The following is a 24,397-nucleotide window of genomic DNA, read 5'->3' on the forward strand; positions in this document are numbered from 1 at the left end:
ATATGAGGGAAAACATAGTGCATCCACATCAGGAATAGCAATGAGATAGTACAAAGAAAAAGATCTGACTGGCACTGTGGATCAAAAGTAGCAGTAAGCAAAAAAGTAAAACCACTCTCTTCCTCATATACTTCCTTAATTTTCCTATTTCTTCCACTTACTTTTTACCATGTCAGATAAAATATTTAATGAGATGTGAAAGATGTAAAATCAATTGGTCTTTCTGTGGTTCTTTGGATGCTCCTTATAAATAACATAAATCAATTCTCTCTTCCAACTCCTCTAACCAAGCCTGTGGCAAAGGGAAGCTAACGAGAAAATAAATAAATAAATAAATAAATAGTCTGTCTATCTCTATTTTGTTTACTTTCAAAGTACATCTTTTATTTATTTATTTAATTCGATGCTTAGGTTCCCAGGGTAATGCAAACACAAAAGGAATGCCGAATTATTCTCTAGCCATATCTATCCTTTCTCTTTAGCTGTTGGTTGAGGAACCTTTCAGAGATTTGCTATAAACTTAGGAAAACCTAAGAACACCAGTTTTCTTTCCTTCAGTTATCCTCAGAACTCCCAGCTCTCAGTCTCCCTAAAAGCATTCTGGTGGCCCAAGGAAATTCATATACTTCCCAAAGGAAGCAATTTATACAGGGAAGAAGGTAAATCATGCATTCTCCCCAGATCTATTCACTCAACCTGTCACACTATGAGAAATACAAAATGACAACATTTTGAACAACTCTTCACATTCAGTCATGATGAAAATACCTTTAAAGAAACAATAAATAAAGAATTGATGAGGATTTACTATTTCTTTTTCCTCCAAAAGAGAAGAAACCAAAAAATTATTCCTCATAACTTACATTTCCATTCTGTAAATAGACCCTGCCCCTGAGGAATTAAAACACAGTAATGTATGCTATTGATGTATAAATTAAACAAGTGCTCAACGGCACATCAAATAATTTATAGATAGCTCTATCTTAGCCTTTCATTACAGCCTATCAAAATCTCCATGCATTTATTCACTACTGACCATACTATATTTTTTTAATTCATTTTGTTTAGATTCAAAACTAGCAAGTGATTAGTACATGTTCATATATGTACAATAAAGCTCTGCATTCTTGTGATATGTTAACCAGAGAGGGAGTAAGTACAAGAGAATATTTGGAATGAGAATGCTTTTATGCACTTCCTGAGCCCATGTACATGCCTTTTCCATCATTATCCTTCATGTGATGAAAAGCAGGTGGTTGGGCAGTACAAACTGAATCACTGATGGCTTATGGGGAATGAAAACTGAAGATTTACCTCTGTGGTTTGAAAAGCACCCTACCAATGTGTTCACTATGTGAACAAATTTTAAATGAGCAAAATATCAAACCTAGGAGATGCAACAGATAAGTAGACTTTCATTTACAAAGCTACCTATTTGTTTATCTGTAGGTGCTACTCCAAATAATTAAATGCACTAATTGCTTACAAGTAATGAAGTATGTGCTAGGTGTCCATGAACAATTTTACAGTGAATTATCTGTATTTTAAAAGGAGAACTTCAAGACTTATATTTTGTTTATTTTAAGATATCCAACTGCTACAATTTTTATACTATTTTCACAAAAGAAATGATGGTGACAGATCCTTGATTCATGAATCCATTGTTCTGGGACCACAAACATTGCTTCTATGGTTATTACATAGAAGCAAAGAGTTTAAACTAAAAGGCAGAAATGACATTTTGAGGTTTTTGTTGCTGTTCTGTAGCAGGTATTGATATCATTAAGTAGAATAAAATGGATCTTATAATACTTAGGACTTCAACAATCTACATAAGAATTCAATAAACCCCTACCATGTCCTAGGCACTATATTTCATAAACACAAACATACTAATTTATTTATCACTTTTAAAAACAAATTTTCATTTCCTAGGAAGAAAATGAAATATGGAATAAAATTGACCAAATTATAGTATATCCTTGTATGACTATGTCACAACAAATTCCACTTTTATGTATAACTATAATGCACCAATAAAAAATAAATCAATAATTGTAGATCAAAGAGTAGAATAAAAATATCAGGAAGAGGGAGATGAAAAAGCAAAGGGCATCATACTGGGGATTGAAATGGAGAAAAGTGTGTTATATGCTTATGAATATGTCAAAATGAGCCCTCAAAATATGTAAAACTATAATATGCTAATAAAAATATTAAAACAGAAAAAAGAAGCCTATAGTAATTATTAGCTTTGATGATTCCTTGTGAAAAACATTTGCTTTTAAAATCTACTTTCTATATTTATGTTCTGTTTTCACATTTAGCTTGATATTTTTAGCATTAACTGGTTCAATGCTGTTATGCTTTAGATGTGAGGAGTTCTCCAAAAACTCACGGGTGAGACAATATAAGAAGGTTCAAAGGAGAAATGATTGGGTTGTGAGAGTCTTAACATAATAAGTGAATTAATCCATTGATAGGGATTAACTGAGTAGTAACTGAAAGTGGGTAGGATGGGGCTGGAGGAGATGGGTACTGAGGCTGGGGCTTTGGAGTATATATTTTGTATCTGGAGAGTGGAGTCTCTCTCTGTGCTTCCTGATCAAGTGAATTTTGCTTCCCTCTATCCCACTCTTATTTTGAACCCTGAGAAATGGAGCCTGCAGTCTGTGGACTGAGACTTCTGAATCCATGAGCCTCCAAATAAACTTTTTCCCCCTAAAATTGTTTTGGTTAGATATTTTAGTCATAGGAGTGGAAAAACTGACTAAAACAAATGCCTTTAATACACCTTTCTTTGGTGCTTGCAAATAAAGAATAGACCTCTGAAATTGTGAGCCACCAATTAAACTATTCCTCCTCTATAATAGTTCTGGTTTGGTCTTTTAGTCACAGAAATGAAAAAGCACTAAAGTCAAGTGTTGGCTAAGAGTCAGTGTAATATGAGAAGCATTCACCTCCCAACCTTTCAGACAGCTCTAAGATGACTTGCAAACATTCTTCTCTCTTCTTCAACACTGCATAGCCTTCTTTTCACAACCATACTTCATACTTTCCATCACTCTTTTCTACAATCGTAGCCATTCACTTTCTCTATTCCCTGAACATCCATTTTCTGCCTTAACTCAATGTGATCTGGTATTCCCCCACCACTTCATTAAACTGACTTTCACGAAGGTAGTTGAGAGATTGTCACTATTTACTAACCATGATGAATGCTTGTAGTCCATGTCTACACTCTTACCCTCTTTGAGCACTTTAAATATAGAATGATCTTCATTTCTTGAGAAATTACTTTCTTACAAGTACCCTTCAATTACTACTGTGCTTTACTTCTTTTTATGAATATCTTCTTCTTCTTTTTTTTTTTTTTTAGTTCAGCAATTAATTCTGATGCACTCTGCTAATGCAACCGTCACTCTGTACACCCTCCAGGTTTTTTTATTCTTTCCTTAATGAATCCAAAATCAGTACTTCTAGTCTAAATCTACTATGAGCTATCCATCCAAGTGACTTTGGAACAGCTCCCTTTGACTGTCTACAAGTCTACAAGTGCTCCCATCCAAGAATGCACATACTCTTCGTTATCTTATCCCCATTCCCAACACAAAAGAAAGGTCCAGAAAAATAATTTTAAAAAAATACGTAATAATTTTATAACAGGTCAAAAATACCCTCCCCTGCTTCAAATTTTTGTATTCTTCTCCACCCCATGATTTTTCTATTTATTACTCAGGAAGTTCTTACATGCCATCTTTTAGAGTGTTATCATATCTGTCTTCGCCCTCCTTAATCTTTGCTTTGGCTGTTTGTTGTAGCATCCCCAGCCCCTTTTCTAAATCTGATGTCAGTATTATAATTTTTATTTGTACAATAATACTTTTCCTTCCTTTTTAAAATTCTAATGTATATTTGATCATATTGGCCATGCTTTGGCTTAAGACTTCTGTTGAGGTCAAGATAAAGCCTGTTCCTTAAAACGGGACATAATGCACTTCATGTTTTGTCCCCTTCCTTTAATAACTATAGTCTTTTTTCTTTTTTTTACCACTCTCCCATTTGAAATCCAAATAAATCAAAGTACTTGTAACTTTCAATATTAATGTCTCTACTTTGATCTGTTTTGATCTCTCCACCTTATTTAAACCTCAAGACTGAGATAAATTTAATGTTGTCTATGAAATTTTGGAGGATACTTAAAAGTTAAAAAAAAGGTGTGTTCTTATGTGTGCAATCATAGCATTTTATATTCATCTACATCTGTTTACATGGCAACCTGTCACTTAGGGTTTGAAATTCTTAAAGGCAAGAGGTCCACATCTCATTAATTCAGTGTCTTCACACTTAATGCACTTCACTCACAAAAGTGTGTTCAATAGTGGACTTCTTAAAGAAAATTAAGAAGTGGAAATATTGATTGGGTCCAGATTTTAGAAAGCCTTAAATGTCAGACAAAAACACAATGTCATTTATTATGTAAACATTGATACTTGATTAGTGGTTCTTAATCAGGTCAATGATTCAAAAAAGAAAAAGCAAAGAACAAATGCCTATATGACATTTACTATATGTTAAGTAAAATTCTGAGTATTTTATTATTTAATTCAATATTAATATTCTTATGTCATTTTTTAGTTTACTGTTTTGGACACTGAGGCATAGATTGTTTAAGTGTTTTATACAAAATAAGACAAAAAAATGTTAATACTGGGTTTTAATCAAGATAACCTGGTTTAAATGTCTATCCAGTAGTCACTGAGGGGAATGTTAAATAGTATTAGCATGATTAATAGCATTGGGAGGAATTTGAAAAAGTATAGGCAGGGAAAAACATTAAAAGGACATTGAACCCACGCTTAAAATGGATGAACAGGAAAGATATTTCAAAGAATTGGGAGAATGATTAGCCAAAGAGGAGATAAATATGTAGGAAGGAAGCATCACAGAGATAGCATTAAGGTTTCCAGTCAAATCATTAAGAAAATGAGATCATGGGTAAAGCCAGATTGAGAAAAGGGGAGCACTTTGGACCTATAAATTCAGTATTACATATTTTGTTAGAAAAGTCCAAAGAACAGGCAGATTAAACTGTAGTAGTGAAAAAAAGACAAGAATTTAAAAGTCAATGAAGCAGTTGAAACAAAAAAAATACAGTCATTACATTTAAATTCATTTTTAACTGATTTATAAAAATTGCAGATGTCAATGGGGTACCACGTGATGTTTTGGTGTATTTACACATTTTATAAAATATAATCTAGTCAAACATATTTAACTCTTTAGGCATTTATCTCTGTGTGTGTGTGTGTATGTATGTGTGTGTGTGCGTCTTGAAAACTCAAAAATCCTCTGTTGGCTTTTTGAAACCCACATTGCATTATTATCTATAGTCATTCCACTGCACAATAGTACACCAGAACTCCTTGAGCCTAACTAAATGCATATTAGTATCCATAGAACAACCTTTCCCTTCCCCTTCCCTCTTCTTGTCTCCCTAGCCTTTAGTAACAAATATTCTACTCTCAACTTCCCTGAGCTCAACTATTTTACATCCCACTGATGAGTGAGATCATGAAGAACTCATCCCTCTATGCCTGGCTTATTTCACATAACATAATAATCTCCAGTTCCATTATAATATCATTTACCAAAATGTAGTCCATAGGTGTTATTAGGTATTACAAACATTGTTGCCCACTACAACAAATTTTGGAAAAGTTTAAGGCAGACTTATTATAAAAATATTATTGGGTGATGCAAAAATAAAAAAGAAAGAAAGAAAATTTACCTTTACAGTCTAATTCATCAGAGTTGTCTCCACAATCATTTTCACCATCACACAACTTGCCATGAAGGATGCAACGACGATTGTAGCAAGGCTTAAAACCTCTTCGACAGCTTCTGTTTTCTTATAAATGAAAGTAGAAAGTCATACTTTGAGGTCACATAGAAACACTTTTACAAGATGAAAATTACAGAGAAGATTTCATTCATAATGATTGGATTTGGCTGTATAAACAAGTACTGTGCATGTAGTATTAAAGGACTGGATATAATAGTCACCAAACCAAGGAGTAGTTCATTCAGTTAAGATCTTTTTTAATCAGTGTTTCAGACTTGGAGATATCCTAAAATTATACCCAAACTATTTTCCTCTTACTCACACTGTTGTCAACTATCATATTAATAAACATATATCACATATTAAATTCAAAAGAAACAAATATCTATCTCAAAAATAACAAAAACATCCCAGTGTTCATCATCAACTCATTTGCTTCTGCAAAGGCTTTGTATTAAAAAAAAAGAAAAGCAGAAAATCATGTATTCCTGAAATAGCAGGTCAAAGTCACCTGAATATCAATAAATTTCTTTTATGATTATGGTCAAACTGTGTTCAATTTCCTAAGAAGATGAATTATCTTCTGAATTCTATTTACCTTAATGAAGGTCTTTTGACATTCTCTTATTTGGGGCAGAAGTTACTACTAATAATAATAGCTGTCATCTTCTGAATACTAAATTTTTACTAAAATCTGTGTTGAGTATAAGTAAATATACAGTTGCTTATTTAATGGTCTCTATCACTATTAGAACTACTTGGTTGCTGTAAAAAATCAAAAGACAGATAAGTGAGCTGTGTTGACCATTCTAGTCACAGAACAAAACGTTTGGTAACATAGATTTAACCTCAGGTATGATTTTAAAGCCCATTCCAGGGCTTTAAGATTTAAATTTAATTTAACTTAAAATTAAAACCTGTCAATACAATTCAAGGAACTAAAAAAGTAGGAATAAACCAAACCTTCAAATGGAAGAAGGAAAGAAAGAACAAAAATGGAGAGTATAAATAAAGGAAATGGAGACTAAAGAAAAAAGAATACAATATACAACCCCATACCAGGCATTGGCTCCCATGTCAACTCTAGCCCTGACAGCAATTTTGTGTGGCTCATCATCAAGTAATACCATGGATAGGTGTACCTGGTTCCTTCCCTCCATCTTCTCCAAGATTTATTTTAAAAGATTTGTTCATCTGATAGTAAAAATAAGCGGAACCATTTTGGATCTGAGATTGCATTATATAATTATATATACATAATTATATATGTATATAATTATATACATATACATCACATACATATTTATTTATTTATTTGTCATTTCTTTGTACTTTAAAATAAATTTCCTGTAATCCCAGCAGCTCAGGAGGCTGAGGCAAGAGGAACTTTAAAATAAATTTCCTGTAATCCCAGCAGCTCAGGAGGCTGAGGCAAGAGGATCATAAGTTCAAAGTCAGCCTCAGCAAAGCAGCTCAGTGAGATCCTGACTATAAATAAAATACAAACTAGGACTAGGGATGTGGCTCAGTGGCTGAGTGCCCCTAAGTTCAATCTCTGGTACCATAAACAAATAAATAAATAAATATTTTTTCTCATTCATTTCCTTTGATCTTTGACATGTTTTATATTGAGATGTTATTCTTTTATCACTTTCTAAAAGCTCTTTTATATTAAGTGTAACAATGCTTTATCTTACAGTTTTTTGTTGACTTGTTGAGGGGACTTTTTTGTTTTCATGTTGAAATTTAATTTTTTCATAGATCAATTGATATTTTCCTTTAGTTTATGCTTAAAATAATATTTTTCTCCTTGAGCTTATTAAGTATCTGCCCACATTTTCCTCTGGTTCTGCCTTACTTGTTATTTACATTGAATTATTCTAGAACTTACTTTGGTGCCTGATATAAAGTATGATGTACCTAACTTTATTTTTTCCATCAAGTTAGCCTGTGCACTAATACCCTTATTTACTTAAAAACTTTAATTAAGGAGTATTGAACCATATATATAAATAAAGGAATCAGTGTGATTAATTTCCTGGTACCTATCACCCAGTTCAATAAGTATCAACTCCTGGGCAATTGTGTTTTATGTGTATCCACTTCCCCTCTTATTACAGATATTTTTAAAGCAAATCTAAGGCATTATATAATTTCACATTTAAGTATTTCCATATGAGTACTATAAAATAAAAATTTAAAAATATACCTCTGCTACCTAAAATAACATCCAATCATTGTTCAAGTTTCCCTGATTAATACTTTTAAAAATTTATTTTACCATCAAATAAAAGTGAAATTTTGAAAAAAAATTTAAAAAAATTTAAAAAAAGAAATATTTAATGGAATCCTACACTAGAAGATAAAGGATAATAACTACCATCATCAAAACATGAAAAAGTACAAAACTCAATAATAGAGCAGATATACAAAAGATAAAAAGAGGCCCAAACCCCACTGACACAAAAAATCACCAAACCACAAAAATGAAGAAGAAGAGGAAGAAAGGAACAAAGCCCCATAAAGCAATTGGTAATAAATTGAACAAGACAACAAAAATATTTTCTTATTTATCAATAGTAACATTGAATAAAAGATAAGGGATTCCCCAATTAAATGATACAGACTTGTTGAACGGACTAAAAAATGAGAGACCCAATTATATGCTTCCTACAAAAAAAATAATTCATATCAGTAAAGACACACATAGCCTGAAAGTGAAGAAGTGAAAAAAAAGATATAACATGCAAATAGAAATAAAAAGCAAGAACGAGTAACTACATATGTGCATTAGATAAATAGACTTAAAATACAAAATATAAAAATAGTCAAGGTAACTATATAATGATAAAGATACCCATTCAACAGGAGGAATAACAATTGCAAATATCTATGCATCCAATAGTGGAGCAACTAATTATGTAAAGCAAACATTATTAGTTCTCAAGGGAGCTACAAATTCTAATACAACAATAGTTGAGGATTTAAGCATCTTACTTTCATCAAAAGACAGATCATCCAGACAAAAACATCAAGAAACAAACATTGAGGTTCAATTATACCATCAATCAATGGCCTTAACAGACATTTACTGAACATTTCACCCAAAAGCTTCATAATTCATGTTCTTCTCACCAGCACTTGAAACATTCTCCAAGACAGATCATACGTTAGGCCACAAAACAACTCTGAACAAATTAAAAGAAATAAAATCATACCACCCATCTTCTCAGAATACAATGGAATAAAACCAGAAATCTACAACAAGAGAAACTTTAAAAATTATACAAATACATAGAAATTAAACAACATTCTGTTGCACAACCAATAGAATTGCACAACCAATTAAGAAATGAAATGAGAAATGTAAAATTGTTGTTGAAATCGATGAAAACAAAATGCTCCAACCCATAAAATACATCAAAAGTAATATTAATAGGGCAGTTTATAGCAACAAGGGCCTATGTCAAAAAATGTAGAAGAACTTAAAATTAAAACCTGTCAATACAACTCAAGGAACTACAAAAGTGAGGATAAACCAAACATCCAATTGAAAGAAGGAAAGAAAGAACAAAAATAAGAGAATAAATAAAGAACACGAAGACTAAAGAAAAAAATGTAATATTTATCTAACAGGTATTATTAGCCAGAAATGAAAAAGAACTCAAAAAACTCAATAGGAAAAAAATAACATACACACACACACACACACACACACATATCTATCTATATATATATTATATATTTAAGTACATACAAATGGCCAACAAGTATATGAAAAAGTGCTCAACATCACTAATCATCAGGGGAATGCAAATCAAAACCACCATGAGTTATCCTCTCACCCCAATTAGAATGACAATTATCAAAAAGAAAAGATAACAAATGCTAGTCAGGGTGTGGGAGAAAAGGAAAATCTCCAACATTGTTGACAGGAGTGTAAATTATGGAAAACATTATGGAGCTTCCTTAAAAAATCTGGAAATGGAGCTACCATTTGATCCAGCAATTCCACTATTGAGCAAATATACAAGGAAATTAAAATCAGCATGTTGAAGAGATATCTGCACTAGCACATTTATTCATAGTAGCCAAGATATGGAATCAACTAAGGTGTCTGTTGATGGGTGAACAGATAAATAAAATGCAGCACATATATACAATAATATATTTTTTCAGTCATAAAGAATGAAATCTCACCATTTGCAATAACATGATGTAACAAGAGGACATTAAGAGAAATAAATCAGATACAGAAAGACAAATATCACATATTCTTACATATATGTGGAAATTACAGTTTCTCAAAGTAGCAGAGAAAAATTAATAGTGGCTACCAGAGACTAGGTAGGGATCAGTAGAGGAAGGGTTGGAAAATGATGGTTGATGGATGTAGAGATACAGTTAGAACATTAGGAACAACTTCTAATGTTCTATAAGACTATAGGATAACTCTGGTTGACAACAATTCATTACATTTCAAAATAGCACAAAGGTAAATTTCTTGGAAAAATACAGCAGCATTTTTCCCCCTAGGGTAGAAAAGCCATTCTCCTCTTCTGAAGGAGATATAGATTGAGTATTACTTGGTGTCATCAACAGAGGCACATCTTGTGACAGTCATACTTGATGAGGATCACACCTAAGGCAATTTACCTCTGTACCAAAGAATACTAGCCTCTGTGCTAATTCTAGCAACATAGAGTGAACAAGACTGATTCCAAGCCCACCACATGCTATTGACTGGAGGTGGACCTTTGCTATAGAATAAGACTACAATACCCAAAATCATTAATATTTCTGATTAACATTTTAAAGAAAGCCTAACACCTACTGCTAAAGATGAATCACAAAGCTGTTTAAAAGATAGGTTTCTACTTTGATTTAATTTGCACATCATGGATGAAAATCCATGAGAAAATTCTTCAAGGAATATCATGGTTACTGGATAGGAAATAAGGTGCCTCATTTTAACACAAGCAGAGACAAATCAATTTCCTTAGACCTACACATTAATGAGAAAGATAAACTTTACATTTTTTTTTAAAAAAGGAAGGCAAATAAAAAATTATAAGAAGAATCAGAAACTGTACTCTGTAATGATCAAGTCATATATTGGACACTTACCACAGTAAAGCAGTTTTTCATCTGACTTATCCTTACAATGAGGAATACCATCACAAGTGAGTTGGTAGTCGATGCATTCACCATTTCCACACTCAAATTCAGAATAAATGTTGCAAGAGGAATTTTTAGCTGAAATAAAAAGAAGTCAATATTTTGGGTAACATTTTTTAATATCATGACTATTTTATTCCTTAATCAAACATAAACTACAATTGTTTATAAAATTCAATGAAGAGTAATGCTTGATAGAATTTATTAAACTCATCAGAAAATATTTTTATTCTTACTCTCATTTGTTTTTACAATTTGTTTTGGGGGCATTGCATGACTGTTTCTTTTATGCCTATTTGTGTATTAAATACTATTTAATTTTTGCATATGTGTGCAGGGAATGAGTAGTATAAATTCAAATGACTGTGCAACTAGATCAACAATGTGTGTGTTTTGTGTGTGTGTGTGTGTGTGTGTGTGTATGTGTGTGTGTGTGTGTGTGTGTGTGTGTGTTTCTGGAGACAGAACCAAGGTCTGTAAACATGCCAGGCAAATGCTCTGCCGCTAAGCCATATTCCCTGTTCCTAGTAGTCTATTTTAAAAGTAAATGTTTACAAAGAGTTAGGTAAATAGTTTTGTGCATACTGATAGTGGTTTTTATATTTTTTGTTAGAATCTATGATATATTCAATACACTGAAATTTTACAGGAAGGGGGTGCACCCTTTTTTTAATGCCAGATTTGAAATCATCTCAATCAAATGAATTTCCCCACTTGTCCCTACTTCTAACTTGGGCTTCTTCACCAACTAACTTCTTTTTTGTTTGTTTTTGTTTTAAAATATACATGACAGTAGGGTGTATTTTGACATATTATACAAACATGGGGTGCCACCCGTATGATTTTGATCCCATTCCTTGATTGAACATGATGTGGAATTACACTGGTTGTGTATTCATATATGAGCATAGGAAAATTATGTCCAATTCATTCTACTGTCTTTACTATTCCCATCTCTCCTCCCTTCCCTTAATTCCCTTTTGTCTAATCCAATGAAATTCTTCAATGTTCAATCATAGTATTTTATATGCATCTTCATCTGTTGACACCAACTACCTTCTGTTGAAACCTCAGTAGCCAATTCTATCCTTCAGAAGAAGGATATGGCTAAAATCATCATCATCAGCTTCTTGCCTCATTCATGTATGTGGGAAAAACTAAGGAACAAGTTCTCTCTTCCTGTCACACATGACTAGATTAATATGTGCTTAATATGCACAGGAATCCATGGGATGTGCTGGTAGAATGCAATGATAATCTAGAAAGCATGTACACCTAAAGTTTATGGACACCAACTGAACACTGTCATATTGTCCCATTTCTAAGTTTCAGGATTTCCATAAAAATTAGGATTCTTTTGTTTCATTTTGTTTTTAATGTGGTTATTTGAATTGTAAGCATAGGGCAACCATTAAAAAATGTGGAAAAAAACCCTTTCCTACAAGTTAGTTTTATGTTGACAATACCAGCACATGATCCATATTTTTTAAGGGTCTCTATTTTGGAAAACGAACTCATTTTTACTTTTACAAATACACTTATTAGCAAGTTTTCAGAGTTCAATTTTTGGGGTGTGCTCCATGCTTGCATATACTCACTCTACAACTTATTGAATAATTATACTTTGAAAGCAAGTCATATGGTGGAGGTAATTAGAATTCATTAATCTTTGCAGGAGGTAAAGCTTAATTTTAGAATTCACTATAAATTTTTTTTAATATTTGTTTTTTAGGTGTAGATGGACACAACACAATGCCTTTATTTATTTATTTTTTTTTAATGTGGTACTGAGGACTGAACCGGGTCCCGCCCGTGCTAGGTGAGCGCTCTACCACTGAGCCACAATCTCAGACCCTCACTTGCTAGGAGCCACTGCAAAGTATTACATTCATATGGAAATTGGGCTCCTACTGTTCACTTAGGCCCATTTGGGGACTCAAGTTACAAGACTCCTGGAGAGTTCCCATTGGTTGGGGAAGGATGGTAGGAGGGTGTTCCGGGGGAAGTGGAGCCCCCCGGGTCCGGTAGGGACACACGTGTGTGGGTGTGTGGACCGGCTTGTTAGGGGGACGCACACGGCCTCTCACAAAATAAAACTTTGTTTCAGTTCCATCTGGCTTGTGTTTTTGTGCTCAGCCGGATTGCAGCATCGCAAGCCGGCGTGCACTGACAGCGACCCGCGAAAGCGCCCAGCAGGAAGGCAGCAGGTGAAAACAGCAGCGGGCAGAAGCGGAGCCAAGGCTCACGCGGGCCCCGCCGTCCAGCCTGCAGCATTTTGGTGGCCCTTGTACGGGGAACGCCCAAAATTTATAGGTGAGTGATATCGCTCGCCCCTAAGGAAAGGCGACAGAATGGGTATTTTTGTTTTGATTTATTCTGCTTTTATTTCAGGCTCTCTAGCCTTACAATTTTTTCAGGCGAATTGGGAAAAATGGTTGGCTCAAGGTTTTAAGTTATTCGGCCCTGAGAAAGAAAAAATTGATATAATCATTTTTCTCCTCTCCGTTTCTGTTTCATTCTGTTTTGGCTTTCTTCTATCCTACCTTATTGGGTTACGTTACCTTTATAGTAGATTAGAATCTAGTAAAAAACAAACCGAAAGACTGTTAAGTAAATTGTTAGAGGTCCAGGCTATGGCAGAAAACTTATTACTTTTTACTCTAAACTTTCTAAATTTGGATTCATCAGGACTTAGTGCTGCGGAAAGACATATGTATCCGAAAAATGTACATAAGCCTAAGGTACTTTGGAAAGATATTCTAACAGGACAATGGAAAGGTCCGGACCCAGTAATAGTCTGGAGTCGGGGCTCCGTCTGTGTTTTTCCACAGGAGGAACAGCAACCAATTTGGATTCCAGAGAGATTAACTAAAACAATTTCTACAGAAAAAGAAGATGATTTGACTCAAATCCATAACAGCTGATATCCAGAGCTCCAGCTTGGCTATTCTTACATCTACAACAGTGATTTACCACGGTGCCTTTTTCAATATCTATTTTATTATTACATTTTTCCCACATCATAAGGTTCTATTTTATTTATTTATTTATTTTCTCTTTCTTTTTGAGCTCATACAAACCTAGGTTAATGTTTTTCTGATCAGTTTTATTTTTTGACTGTGTTTTATTTTTTTTTAACTGTAAAGTTTTTAAACATTGCAATGGAGATTTCACCTAGGTATAGCTACAAGGCCTTTATTTACTATTGTCCTATATGTTCTATGTTATGTATGCACTGTTTTGTGTTGTATGTCTGTATGTGTGTATGTCCATATTTCATTTATAAGGAGCGCTCATGTATAAATAGATATAAATGGATCCAAAAAAAAAAAAAAAAAAAAAAAAAAAATCACGTGACTTATATGGTTTAATTTAAATTAGGTAAACAGCTGTTATAAATTTTGCTTTTAAAGGTGGTTAACAGATCTGTTTGTTTACTTTCACCTTTCCTTTTCATTATATTTAACAATTCTGTTCAAGATAATGTCTCTTTAGCACCATGGCCAGAATTCCCATCTCCATCCCAATGCCGGTGAAGACTAAGATAAAACCAAACTACAACTTCTATGATAGCTATCACAGTAAACTATATAAACTGATACATCAATCAATATAACTCAATAAGTATCCTCAATCAAGGACTTAATTTACTTTGGGAGAAAATGGACATATTGACAGACTCCTCCACTTTGAACTGCTCAATCAAGGACTTAATTTACTTTGGGAGGAAATGGACATATTGATAGACTCCTCCACTTTGAACTGCTTACACAACTTGCCTGGACTATGTATCACCTGTATGCATTGTGCTCTATTTGTTGATACAGTGAATTATGGTAGTGCTGTAATATCTTAGCTGCTGTGTCACCAGTGTTACTGTTCTTCCTAAGGAGCCGTCAATTGGCTTGGTGTCGTGGCATTTCTGTATCTTCCTCCCTTCTACTAGTGATGGTCTAAAACTTGGGGGCCAACAGAGGTGAGGCAAGAACCTCACCCCCCCACTGGCACCAAAGTTAAATTTGGGGGCCAACAGAGGTGAGGCAAGAACCTCACCCCCCCACTGGTGCTTAGGCCTATCCACAAGCATGGCTATGCTAGACCGGTAGTCAGTGACGGGTTGATCTGATTACAGTGGATTCAACCTAAGACAGGAAACTGACGTGTAAAAGTCAGTTCTCCCATGACGGGTAAGAACCACATGTTAAATTGGACAACCTACCAGGCACGGTCCCTAGCCACATTGCCATTGCTTAATTAAACAGAAGGGGGCAGATGCTAGGAGCCACTGCAAAGTATTACATTCATATGGAAATTGGGCTCCTACTGTTCACTTAGGCCCATTTGGGGACTCAAGTTACAAGACTCCTGGAGAGTTCCCATTGGTTGGGGAAGGATGGTAGGAGGGTGTTCCGGGGGAAGTGGAGCCCCCCGGGTCCGGTAGGGACACACGTGTGTGGGTGTGTGGACCGGCTTGTTAGGGGGACGCACACGGCCTCTCACAAAATAAAACTTTGTTTCAGTTCCATCTGGCTTGTGTTTTTGTGCTCAGCCGGATTGCAGCATCGCAAGCCGGCGTGCACTGACAGCGACCCGCGAAAGCGCCCAGCAGGAAGGCAGCAGGTGAAAACAGCAGCGGGCAGAAGCGGAGCCAAGGCTCACGCGGGCCCCGCCGTCCAGCCTGCAGCACTCACTATAAAATTTTTGAGGCTTTTTTTGAGGAATAATTGATTAAAGAGCCACTAATACCATTGGAATTCCAGTACTTCATTTTCTTATAATTTTTTAATTCAACTAGCATTTAACACATTTTTATACCCATGTGTTTTTCTAAGACTACTAATTTAACTCTTTCAATAACATTTTCTAAATATTTTTTTCCTGGTGCATTATAAACTCCACTGGTCAGTGAGTAGCAAAGGCAGAACACAATTTTAAAGAAGGTAATAAAGATATAAAAATTGTTAAATTAAAAGGAAAAAGTACTACAAAGGGAGCTAACATCACTAGGAATAATCACCTTAGATCGTGAGCTGAGCAAAATTCAGATACTTACTGCAAGTTTATTGGCATTCTTGACTTATTTTGCCTATTTTAAGACTAATCTATTCATTTCTCCTGTCCAATAAAAAAGAAAAACTGCTGTGATGGAAAATGCCATATTTATAGTTTTGTAATTATGACTTCTGGGGGGAAATTAAAGTATACACTTATCTATCTATCTATTTATTTATTTATTTATTATGGTAATGGGGTTTGAACCCAAAGATATTCTATCACTGAGATACAACTCCAGCCTTTTATGTTTTCTTTTGAAACAGCTAAATTGACAAGGCTGGCCTTGAACTTGTGATCCCCTTTCCCTAGTCTCCCTAGTCCCTGATTTTACTACTATGGACTACAGTACTAAACTCCCATTTTTTTTCAATTATGCAAAATTCAATACAGTATGGGTATACTTCTTGCTCAGGTGAGCTCATTTCATAAAATTATATTGAATATTTTCTGTTTCTGTCTAGAAACAAAAATGTGGTTTAGCTGTCATTCTCTTATATGATATTTACTTAAAAATTATGTTTGTTTTTCTTTTTTTCTGTTTTGGATGTTGATAAGGTTATCAATGTTGCTTCTAAAGGAACTACGTAACTGCTTAATCTTTTGTCCACAGTTATGACAAAAAAAAAAAATGGTTTTCCCTCCTTTGTCCTCAGGAAGGTGTTTGTAAATGGCCTTTTACCCATTTTATGATGCCATTAACATACAGAAGGAACTCCAGGTGAGCTCATTCAGGTATGAACACAGATGTACCAGAAACATTCTCATATTTCAAAGATGGATTTCACAAAAAGAAGCTTACAGTTACTTTCCAATCTCTCCACTAGAACACAGGATTTCAGTATACATGTGCAATGGATACAGTCTTTCTCTATAACAATTTGTCACCCCTGAGGACTCCTGTATCACTCTAAAGTTCCATAAGAATGAAACTGTGCTTGTTTAAAATCATGTTTTTCTGATTGATTTATTTCCTCTCATACATAGAGAGAAGCAGTTGGCTTAGGAGGCACAGTTGTATATAGACTATTTTGCAGCAATAGGCCTGCACTGTATACAAATAAGCCTTGCTGTTTTGACTAAAGTCAGTGCTTTGACACTAGCCTGCAGTGACCTGTGAAGGAAACATGGGTGATTCCAATGCATGACTAATATTCCAGGTTTACAGACAGCATCAGATACAGGTCATTAGAACTGAAACCAGGAAGGAAAATTGAGAGTTTAAGCCATTGCTTGAACAATCCAGGGAAGTGTTAGGTGACCAAAAACAAAAGCGGGGGTGGGGGATCTGTGGCCTGAGTTACTAAAGTTGACTCTCTGCATTTACATTCACTGATTCTCTCATTTGCTTTGGCAAATTCTTAAACAAAACGACTTCTCTCCATTTTGCTAAGAGGTATGCTTTTGGGTTACAGTACAAATGTGCAAAGTGATACAGTACACAGCAGGTCAAAGAGAAGATCCTCCTGCTGATTGAAGATTAGAAAAAGACTGAAGATAAATATAAAAATATTTATTTTATAATGTAAATATATCTAGCTCTGCTTATCTTCTATGATAAAAAAATAAGAGATGAGGATATAAGTGAGGAAAATTTTCAAATCAACATTTTGAGAGTGAGTTGATCAATTTCTAACAAGATGATTCTCATTCTACCTTTCTCATATAGAGATAGTCTTAATGTTAAGGGGAAATTAACCTTTTTTATGTTGCTTGCTAATTTTTCACAGCAATATCGGAATACTTGAACCGTTATTTATTTTGGAAAGAGTTTTGGAAACCTAGCTGTTAATAAGTGTATATTGTAATGATACTAATTAAAGATTGTAATGCCTTTGGGAAGCATAAACATCATGCAAGACTGCAATGTTACATTCTTAATTAACAGTTTGGAAATGATTACAAATAAGCTGCATGAGCCATTCCCTCTCATTTACATACTGTGATGGACTGTGAGTGGTTTTACTGCAAGACTACGGATATACTGCCTATATTCCAGTTTATTTCAGCTTTAATTAATTTTGTAATTGACTGATTCTCACAAAGTCACAGCTACAAGTTTTCAGATGCTCATTGTGTTGGTACTTCTGTAGCTCCAACACCTTCCAGTTCATAAGCACCAGGGGCCTTGTGTGATACTCTCTGTCACAGGGTACTGTAACTAAATAAAAGGGTGAACTGAGTTCTTACAAGAGAAAGATAAACCAGCTTAACTTCTAATATTGGAGGATATTATGATTTCATGAGTACATTTGAATCATTTCAGTAGATAAATAAGCTATTCTGAGCAGACAAGTCATACTATATCGTGTTTGTCTTTACTTACTCACACATCTGTTGTCATCTAGCAATATTCGGTCCCCCCTACAGGAACAATTTACTCTCCCATCAGGGGTTAAAAGGCAGAGGTCATGGCAACCCCCATTCAATAATGCACATGGAGAAAGTTCACCTGCAATGAAGAGGCTTTATTGGCAACATTTCATACTGAGTACCTATTCTATGACAGATACAGATTAATAGAAAGATATCAAACAGCTCTGATCTCTCAAAGATATAACAACATTTCAGAACTTTTGAAAATCCAAACTTTCTGAATGATAACTACATTAGAAAAATATATAACACAAATATTTCTACTGGATTTGTCAAGGATACCATGGTCTCAAATGAAATAGTTCTTCTAGGAACCAAAATGATAATGTAAACTGCAATTTTGTGAGTAGCACAGTGATTGAAGGATTTTTAAGCCCTGATACAAAGCTTATAGAGAAATATCATTATTCTGGAACCAACTCAGTCTGAATATTCAGATATGAGAAGTATCAGACAGTGGAATAAAACTCCAGACACAAATAATTGTTCCTCTGGTGGCAAGGCATTTTCAAAGATACTTAAACATTTCAGAAGATTTCAGTATATCGAAGACTCTAATCCTGAACACTGGTCTCTAGAACTAAGAGAAAACAAAAATCCACCGATAATTTTTGAGAGATCATATCATAAAATTAGGACTTTTTTTCTAATGTAACTTACAGCTATTTGTGTCATTGGCAACAGCTATGATTCCCATTGGTTGGTGTGGAATATCAGATCGAAGAATCTTTGTGTCTCCTCCTGTGTACTTGTTGGAACGCAGGATAGCTCTTCTTCCCCAGTCTGACCAGAAGATGTAATTGTCATAAACTGCCAGACTGAGGAAAGTCCCTGGCCCAGATTTAACAATCACCTGGAATAAATTAAAATGTTTTTACAGTGAAAAGACAGGTATTCATATATCCACATATACTTGTGCTCAAAAAAAATGATTAAGATGAATTGGATGTAATCAATTAAAATTATCAGATAAAAATATCATCCACTAAATGGATTGTTATAATACACTTCATAGTTTATTTTAAATGTTTTATCATCTTTAGTATTGTCATGTGTTTATTTAATATTTCTATTGCTCAGGATTAGTATCTCTAATCCACAATTTTTATAAACAAAGTAGTTTCAGATTTCTTCAGATTCTGGAATATTTGCATACAAATATGGAAATAGGACCTGCATCTAAACACAAATTTCATTAATGTTCCATGCATAAAGACATAGCCCAAAGTTGGTTCCATACAATATTTTTTTACGATGCCCATGTTGCTACTGCAACCAATCCTGCAATGTCATTGTGGAATTTCTCACATGCAGCATTATGTCCATGTTCAAAAAGTTTGAGATTTTGGAATATATCATTTTTGATTTGTGAGTTAGGGATGCTTCACCTGTAATTTTATTTAATCATTGAATTTGTATAAACTATTGGATTTTTCAGTAGTATAAACCAAAATCATCAAGTCAAAATTATGAGAATAACATTACCAAAAACATTCAGTAAGGAATCACCAGTCACATAGCAGACACTTATCAAATTCTTGGAACTTCATATGGAATATTCAGAATAATAAGGTCCAGGTTCTTTTTGCAGAAGTTTACAACATGAGCAATTAAAACAGGTAAATATATTCTGGCAATAAAATTGAACAAGGAAGACCAAATTTTCAGATCAAGATGAATTAGAAGGGCTCATATTTGTTTTACAAAAGCAACTTAGAATCTTATAAAAATACATGAGGCAAAATTAATTAATGCTTTGGATGTCAGAAAAGGCAGTAATTCCTCAATAAAAGAAAACACATGATATGTATTCCATGGTAGACGCAATTAGCATGGAGGAATCCAAACAAAACCCAAAGAACTTCCTGAGTGAGATTATGGAAAGGCAGAATTATGACAGGACAGAGGCTAGATCTCATAAGGCAGGAGTTGGAAAATAGAGCTCAGGGGTGCCCAGGTGCTCCTGGGCACTCAGCTAGGCACTGGCAAGTGCACACACATGCCAGTTGGAGAAGAAGCCAGGAGACGGCAACAGAGAGTACCAAAGTTGGCACAGGTCTGGTAACCATGTCTTTCAATAGGAGCTAGCTGTAGAAACACTCTGATTCATGGGTCTGAGTTGAGGCCTTGGAAGTCTTACTGCAGCAGTGAAAAATAATTAACCCTAGACTAAACTGTGTTCTCATCCTAGCAAACCTTTAAAGCAAGACATGAAAGAATGAAACTCACTCCAAATAGCTTCACTATCTCTCAAAGTAAAGCTCAGTAATTTTCAAGGTAATGTGAAAATTTATACCAGTAAACTACACTGCAAAAAAAAGAAGAAAATTCTTAAATCAATAACCTCAATTTCCACCTTAAGAAACTAGAAGAAAAGGAACTAATCCCAAAATTAAGAAGAGAAAGAACAAAGATCAGAGGAAAATCAAAGAAGTTAAAAGAGAGGGAGAGAGAGAGAAACTATATAGAAAAGTCAAATTTAAAACATCCATTCTTTGAGATCAACAAAACATAATGCCTCAGGAGATGATGTGATTTATGCCAGTAATAATTGTTGATATAAGATTTTTTTAAAATCAAAAAATAAAAATATTTCACTGTATTAACACACTAAAAAAATCATAATAATATCTCAATAGGTACAGAAGAATTAAAAGAATTTTCATTCCTGAAAAACAGAATAGATATATGAACAGAAATAAAACACGAACAAGGAAATAAGGACCACTCTCCCTCATTTTATTCAATGTTATTCTAGATTCTAACCAGTATAACAGGTCAAATAGAAAGAAAGAAAGAAAGAAAGAAAGAAAGAAAGAAAGAAAGAAAGAAAGAAAGAAAGAAAGAAAGAAAGAAAGAAAGAGAGAAGGAAGGAAAGAAATACACATTATAAGATAAAAATCTAAACTTCATTATTTGCAGATGACAAAATTCCTTACATAAAATCCTAAGTATCTACAAAAACTAAGTAAACAAATAAAAATATGCTGTAACTGTGAATACAGTTGCAAGACATGACATTGATAAAAAATCAATTGTATGTTTCATAATTATAATGAATAGTTGGAAATTAAACTTTTTAACATTTTTATAACAGTACTATCATTATGAAATATGTGTAAGTGTGAAAAACATGTATACAAAGAGAACTGCAAAATGTTGCTAACAAAAATTAATAAAACACAAAATAAAGAGGTATCTCTTGTTCTTTTTATAGTAAAATACTGTTAAAATGTCATTTCTCCTTAAATGAATATACTAAATGTATTTTTCAATTAAAATCATTCAGATATTTTATATATAAGTTGAGAAGCTGCTTCCAAAACTTATGTAAAATGCCAAAAATCTAAAGTTGTAAAACAAAAAAAAATGTTAGAGGACCTATATTATCATATTTAAAGTATTACAACAAGATAGTTATAAGACACTATAGGAAAAATTATAACTCAACATTGTAAAAGCTATATATGACAAACCCAAGGCGAATAGCATTCTAAATTAAAAAAATAAAATAAAACTGAAAACATTACCTCTAAAAACAAGAACAAGATAGGGATGCCTTCTTTCACTACTCTATTCAAAATAGTCTTGAAATCTCTAGCCAGCGCAATAAGGCAAAAAAATGAAATAACAGGGATAAGAGTAGAAAAAGAGATAAAACTATTTGTTAGTTGATGATATGATTCTATATTGAGAAGCCTCCCAAAATTCCATCAGGATACCTCTAGAACTCATACATGAATTCAGCAAAGTAGCCAGTTACAAAATTAACATTCATAAATCAACTGCATTCTTATGCTCCAATTATGTATCATATGAAAGAGAAATTGAGAAAATTATCCCATTCACAGTAGGCTTGAAAAAAGTATTGGGAGAATCAATCCACAATAGAGTTGAAAGGCCTATACACAGAACACTAAAGAAAGAAATTAAGGAATACCTTACAAGATGATGGAATGACCTCCTATGTTCTTAGATAGGCAGAACTAATGTTGTCAAAATGGCTGTACTACCAAAGGCACTATATAGATTTAATTCAATTACCATCAAAATTCAAAAAATTCTTCATGAAAATAGAAAAAGCAGTCACAAAATTCATTTGGAAAGTAAGAAACCCAAAGTAGTCGAAACAATCTTTAGAAAAGAGACCAAAAACATATATTGGAGAGAAGAGAGCCTCTTCAACAAATGGTGCTGGGAAAACGGGAAATCCATATGTAGTACAGTGAAATTTATTCCCTATGTTTCACCTTACACAAAACTCAGCTCAAAGTAGATCAAGGACCTAGGTATTAGACCAGAAATCCTATATACTCTGGAAAAGAGAGTAGGCCCAACACTTCAACATGTAGGCTCAGTAAATGACTTCTTTAACAAGACTCCTAAAGTGAAAGAAGTAAAATAAAAGATCAATAAATGATATGGCATCACACTAAAAAGCTTATTCACAACAAAGGAAACAATCAAGGACATAAAGAGATAGCCTATAGAATGGAAGAAAATCTTTGCTACCTGTACCTCAGAGAGAACATTAATCTCCAGGATATATAAAGAAATCAAAGCACTTAACACACACACACAAAACAAACAAACAAACAAATAAACCAATTAATAAATGGGTAAAGTAACAGAATAGATACTTTATAGAAGAAGAAATATGCATGCCAAATAGTTATATTAAAATTATTTCAACATCACTATCCATTAGAGAAATGCAAATAAAAACTAGAGTGAAATTCTTTTTTACTTCAGTCAGAATGGCAATTATCAAAAATAAAGGAAACCATAAATTTTGGTGAGTATGTGAGAAAACCATTGCATTCATATATTGCTGGTGGGACTGCAAATTGATGCAACCACTCCGGAAAGCAGTATGGAGATTCCTCAGTAAACTCGGAATGCAACCACCATTTGACCCAGTTATCTCACTCCTTGCCATATGCCCAAAGGACTTAAAATCAGCAAACTATAAAGTCATAGCCACGTCAATCTTTATAGCAACACAATTCACTATAGCTAAACTATGGAACCAATGTAGGTGCCTTTCAACAGAGAATGAAGTTTTAAAATGTGGTATCTATACACAGTGGAATATTGCTCATTCATAAAGAAGAACAACTTTATATTTTCCAGCAAATGGATGGATCTGAGACTGTCATGCTAAGTGAAATAAACTTGTCCCCAAAAGTCAAAGGTGGAATGTCTTCTCTGCTATGTGAAAGCTATTTCACAATAGGGTTGTTGAGGGGAAAAGATGAAGTTTTGTAGATGAGATGATGGGGAATGGAGAGAAGGAAGGGGGCTAGGCAAGGAAAAGACAGTAAAATAAATTTCACATAATTTTCCCATGTGCATATGAAAACAACACAGTGAATCCCACCATCGTGTACGTCCATAAGAATGGGATCCTAACTAGAATAAGATATATTCCATGTTTGTATAATTATATCAAGGTTGATTCTACTGTCATGTACAACTAAAATGAACCAATAAATTTAAAGACAGTATAGGGTTAGCAAATGTAACCAAATATATCAACAAAACAGGTGATAAAGTTCATAAAAATACACACATATGCATATAATAAGTATTTTTGACATAAATACAAAGCCTTTTAAAATAGAATTTTTTATCAAATGGTACTTGAACAAGTGTATATATTAATACAAAAATTTTAAAAAGAAAGGTTTCAAGCATACCTCACACTGTGGGCAAAATTAGCTGAAAATGATTATAAATCTAAATTCAAAACCTATATTAAACTATACATCTTCTAGAGAAAAAAAAAAAAAAAACAACTAGCAACAAAATCTTCATGATTGCCCTTACCAAGATTTTTAGGTATAACATCAAAAAAGTATGACTGCTTAGTAAATTCAACAAAGTGAACTTTATCAAAATTGAAAAGTCTTGTTTTTCAAATAAAAGAGGTAAGAGAATGAAACA

General features: G+C 33.7%; 1 protein-coding gene and 1 long non-coding RNA gene across 6 annotated transcripts in view; one reads left to right on the plus strand and one right to left on the minus strand.

Annotated features, from left to right (window-relative positions):
- The window catches only part of Lrp1b (LDL receptor related protein 1B), a 1,779,935-nt gene that overhangs the window by 274,824 nt on the left and 1,480,714 nt on the right, over positions 1–24,397 (minus strand). For all 5 annotated transcript variants that reach the window (XM_078017329.1, XM_078017328.1, XM_078017330.1 and 2 more), the window contains exons 44-47: positions 19,112–19,304; positions 18,402–18,527; positions 10,973–11,101; positions 5,792–5,911 (exon numbers count right to left, since the gene is read on the minus strand). In XM_078017329.1, the coding sequence (XP_077873455.1) occupies positions 5,792–5,911; positions 10,973–11,101; positions 18,402–18,527; positions 19,112–19,304 (568 nt within the window). The remainder of the gene's footprint in view (positions 1–5,791; positions 5,912–10,972; positions 11,102–18,401; positions 18,528–19,111; positions 19,305–24,397) is intronic.
- Positions 12,889–15,546, plus strand: LOC144365531 (uncharacterized). The gene is made up of 2 exons (XR_013424065.1): positions 12,889–13,336; positions 13,855–15,546. It is a non-coding gene; the product is annotated as an uncharacterized LOC144365531 (long non-coding RNA).

The sequence above is a fragment of the Ictidomys tridecemlineatus genome, chromosome 7 (genome assembly GCF_052094955.1).
Source record: "Ictidomys tridecemlineatus isolate mIctTri1 chromosome 7, mIctTri1.hap1, whole genome shotgun sequence".
Taxonomy (NCBI): domain Eukaryota; kingdom Metazoa; phylum Chordata; class Mammalia; order Rodentia; family Sciuridae; genus Ictidomys; species Ictidomys tridecemlineatus.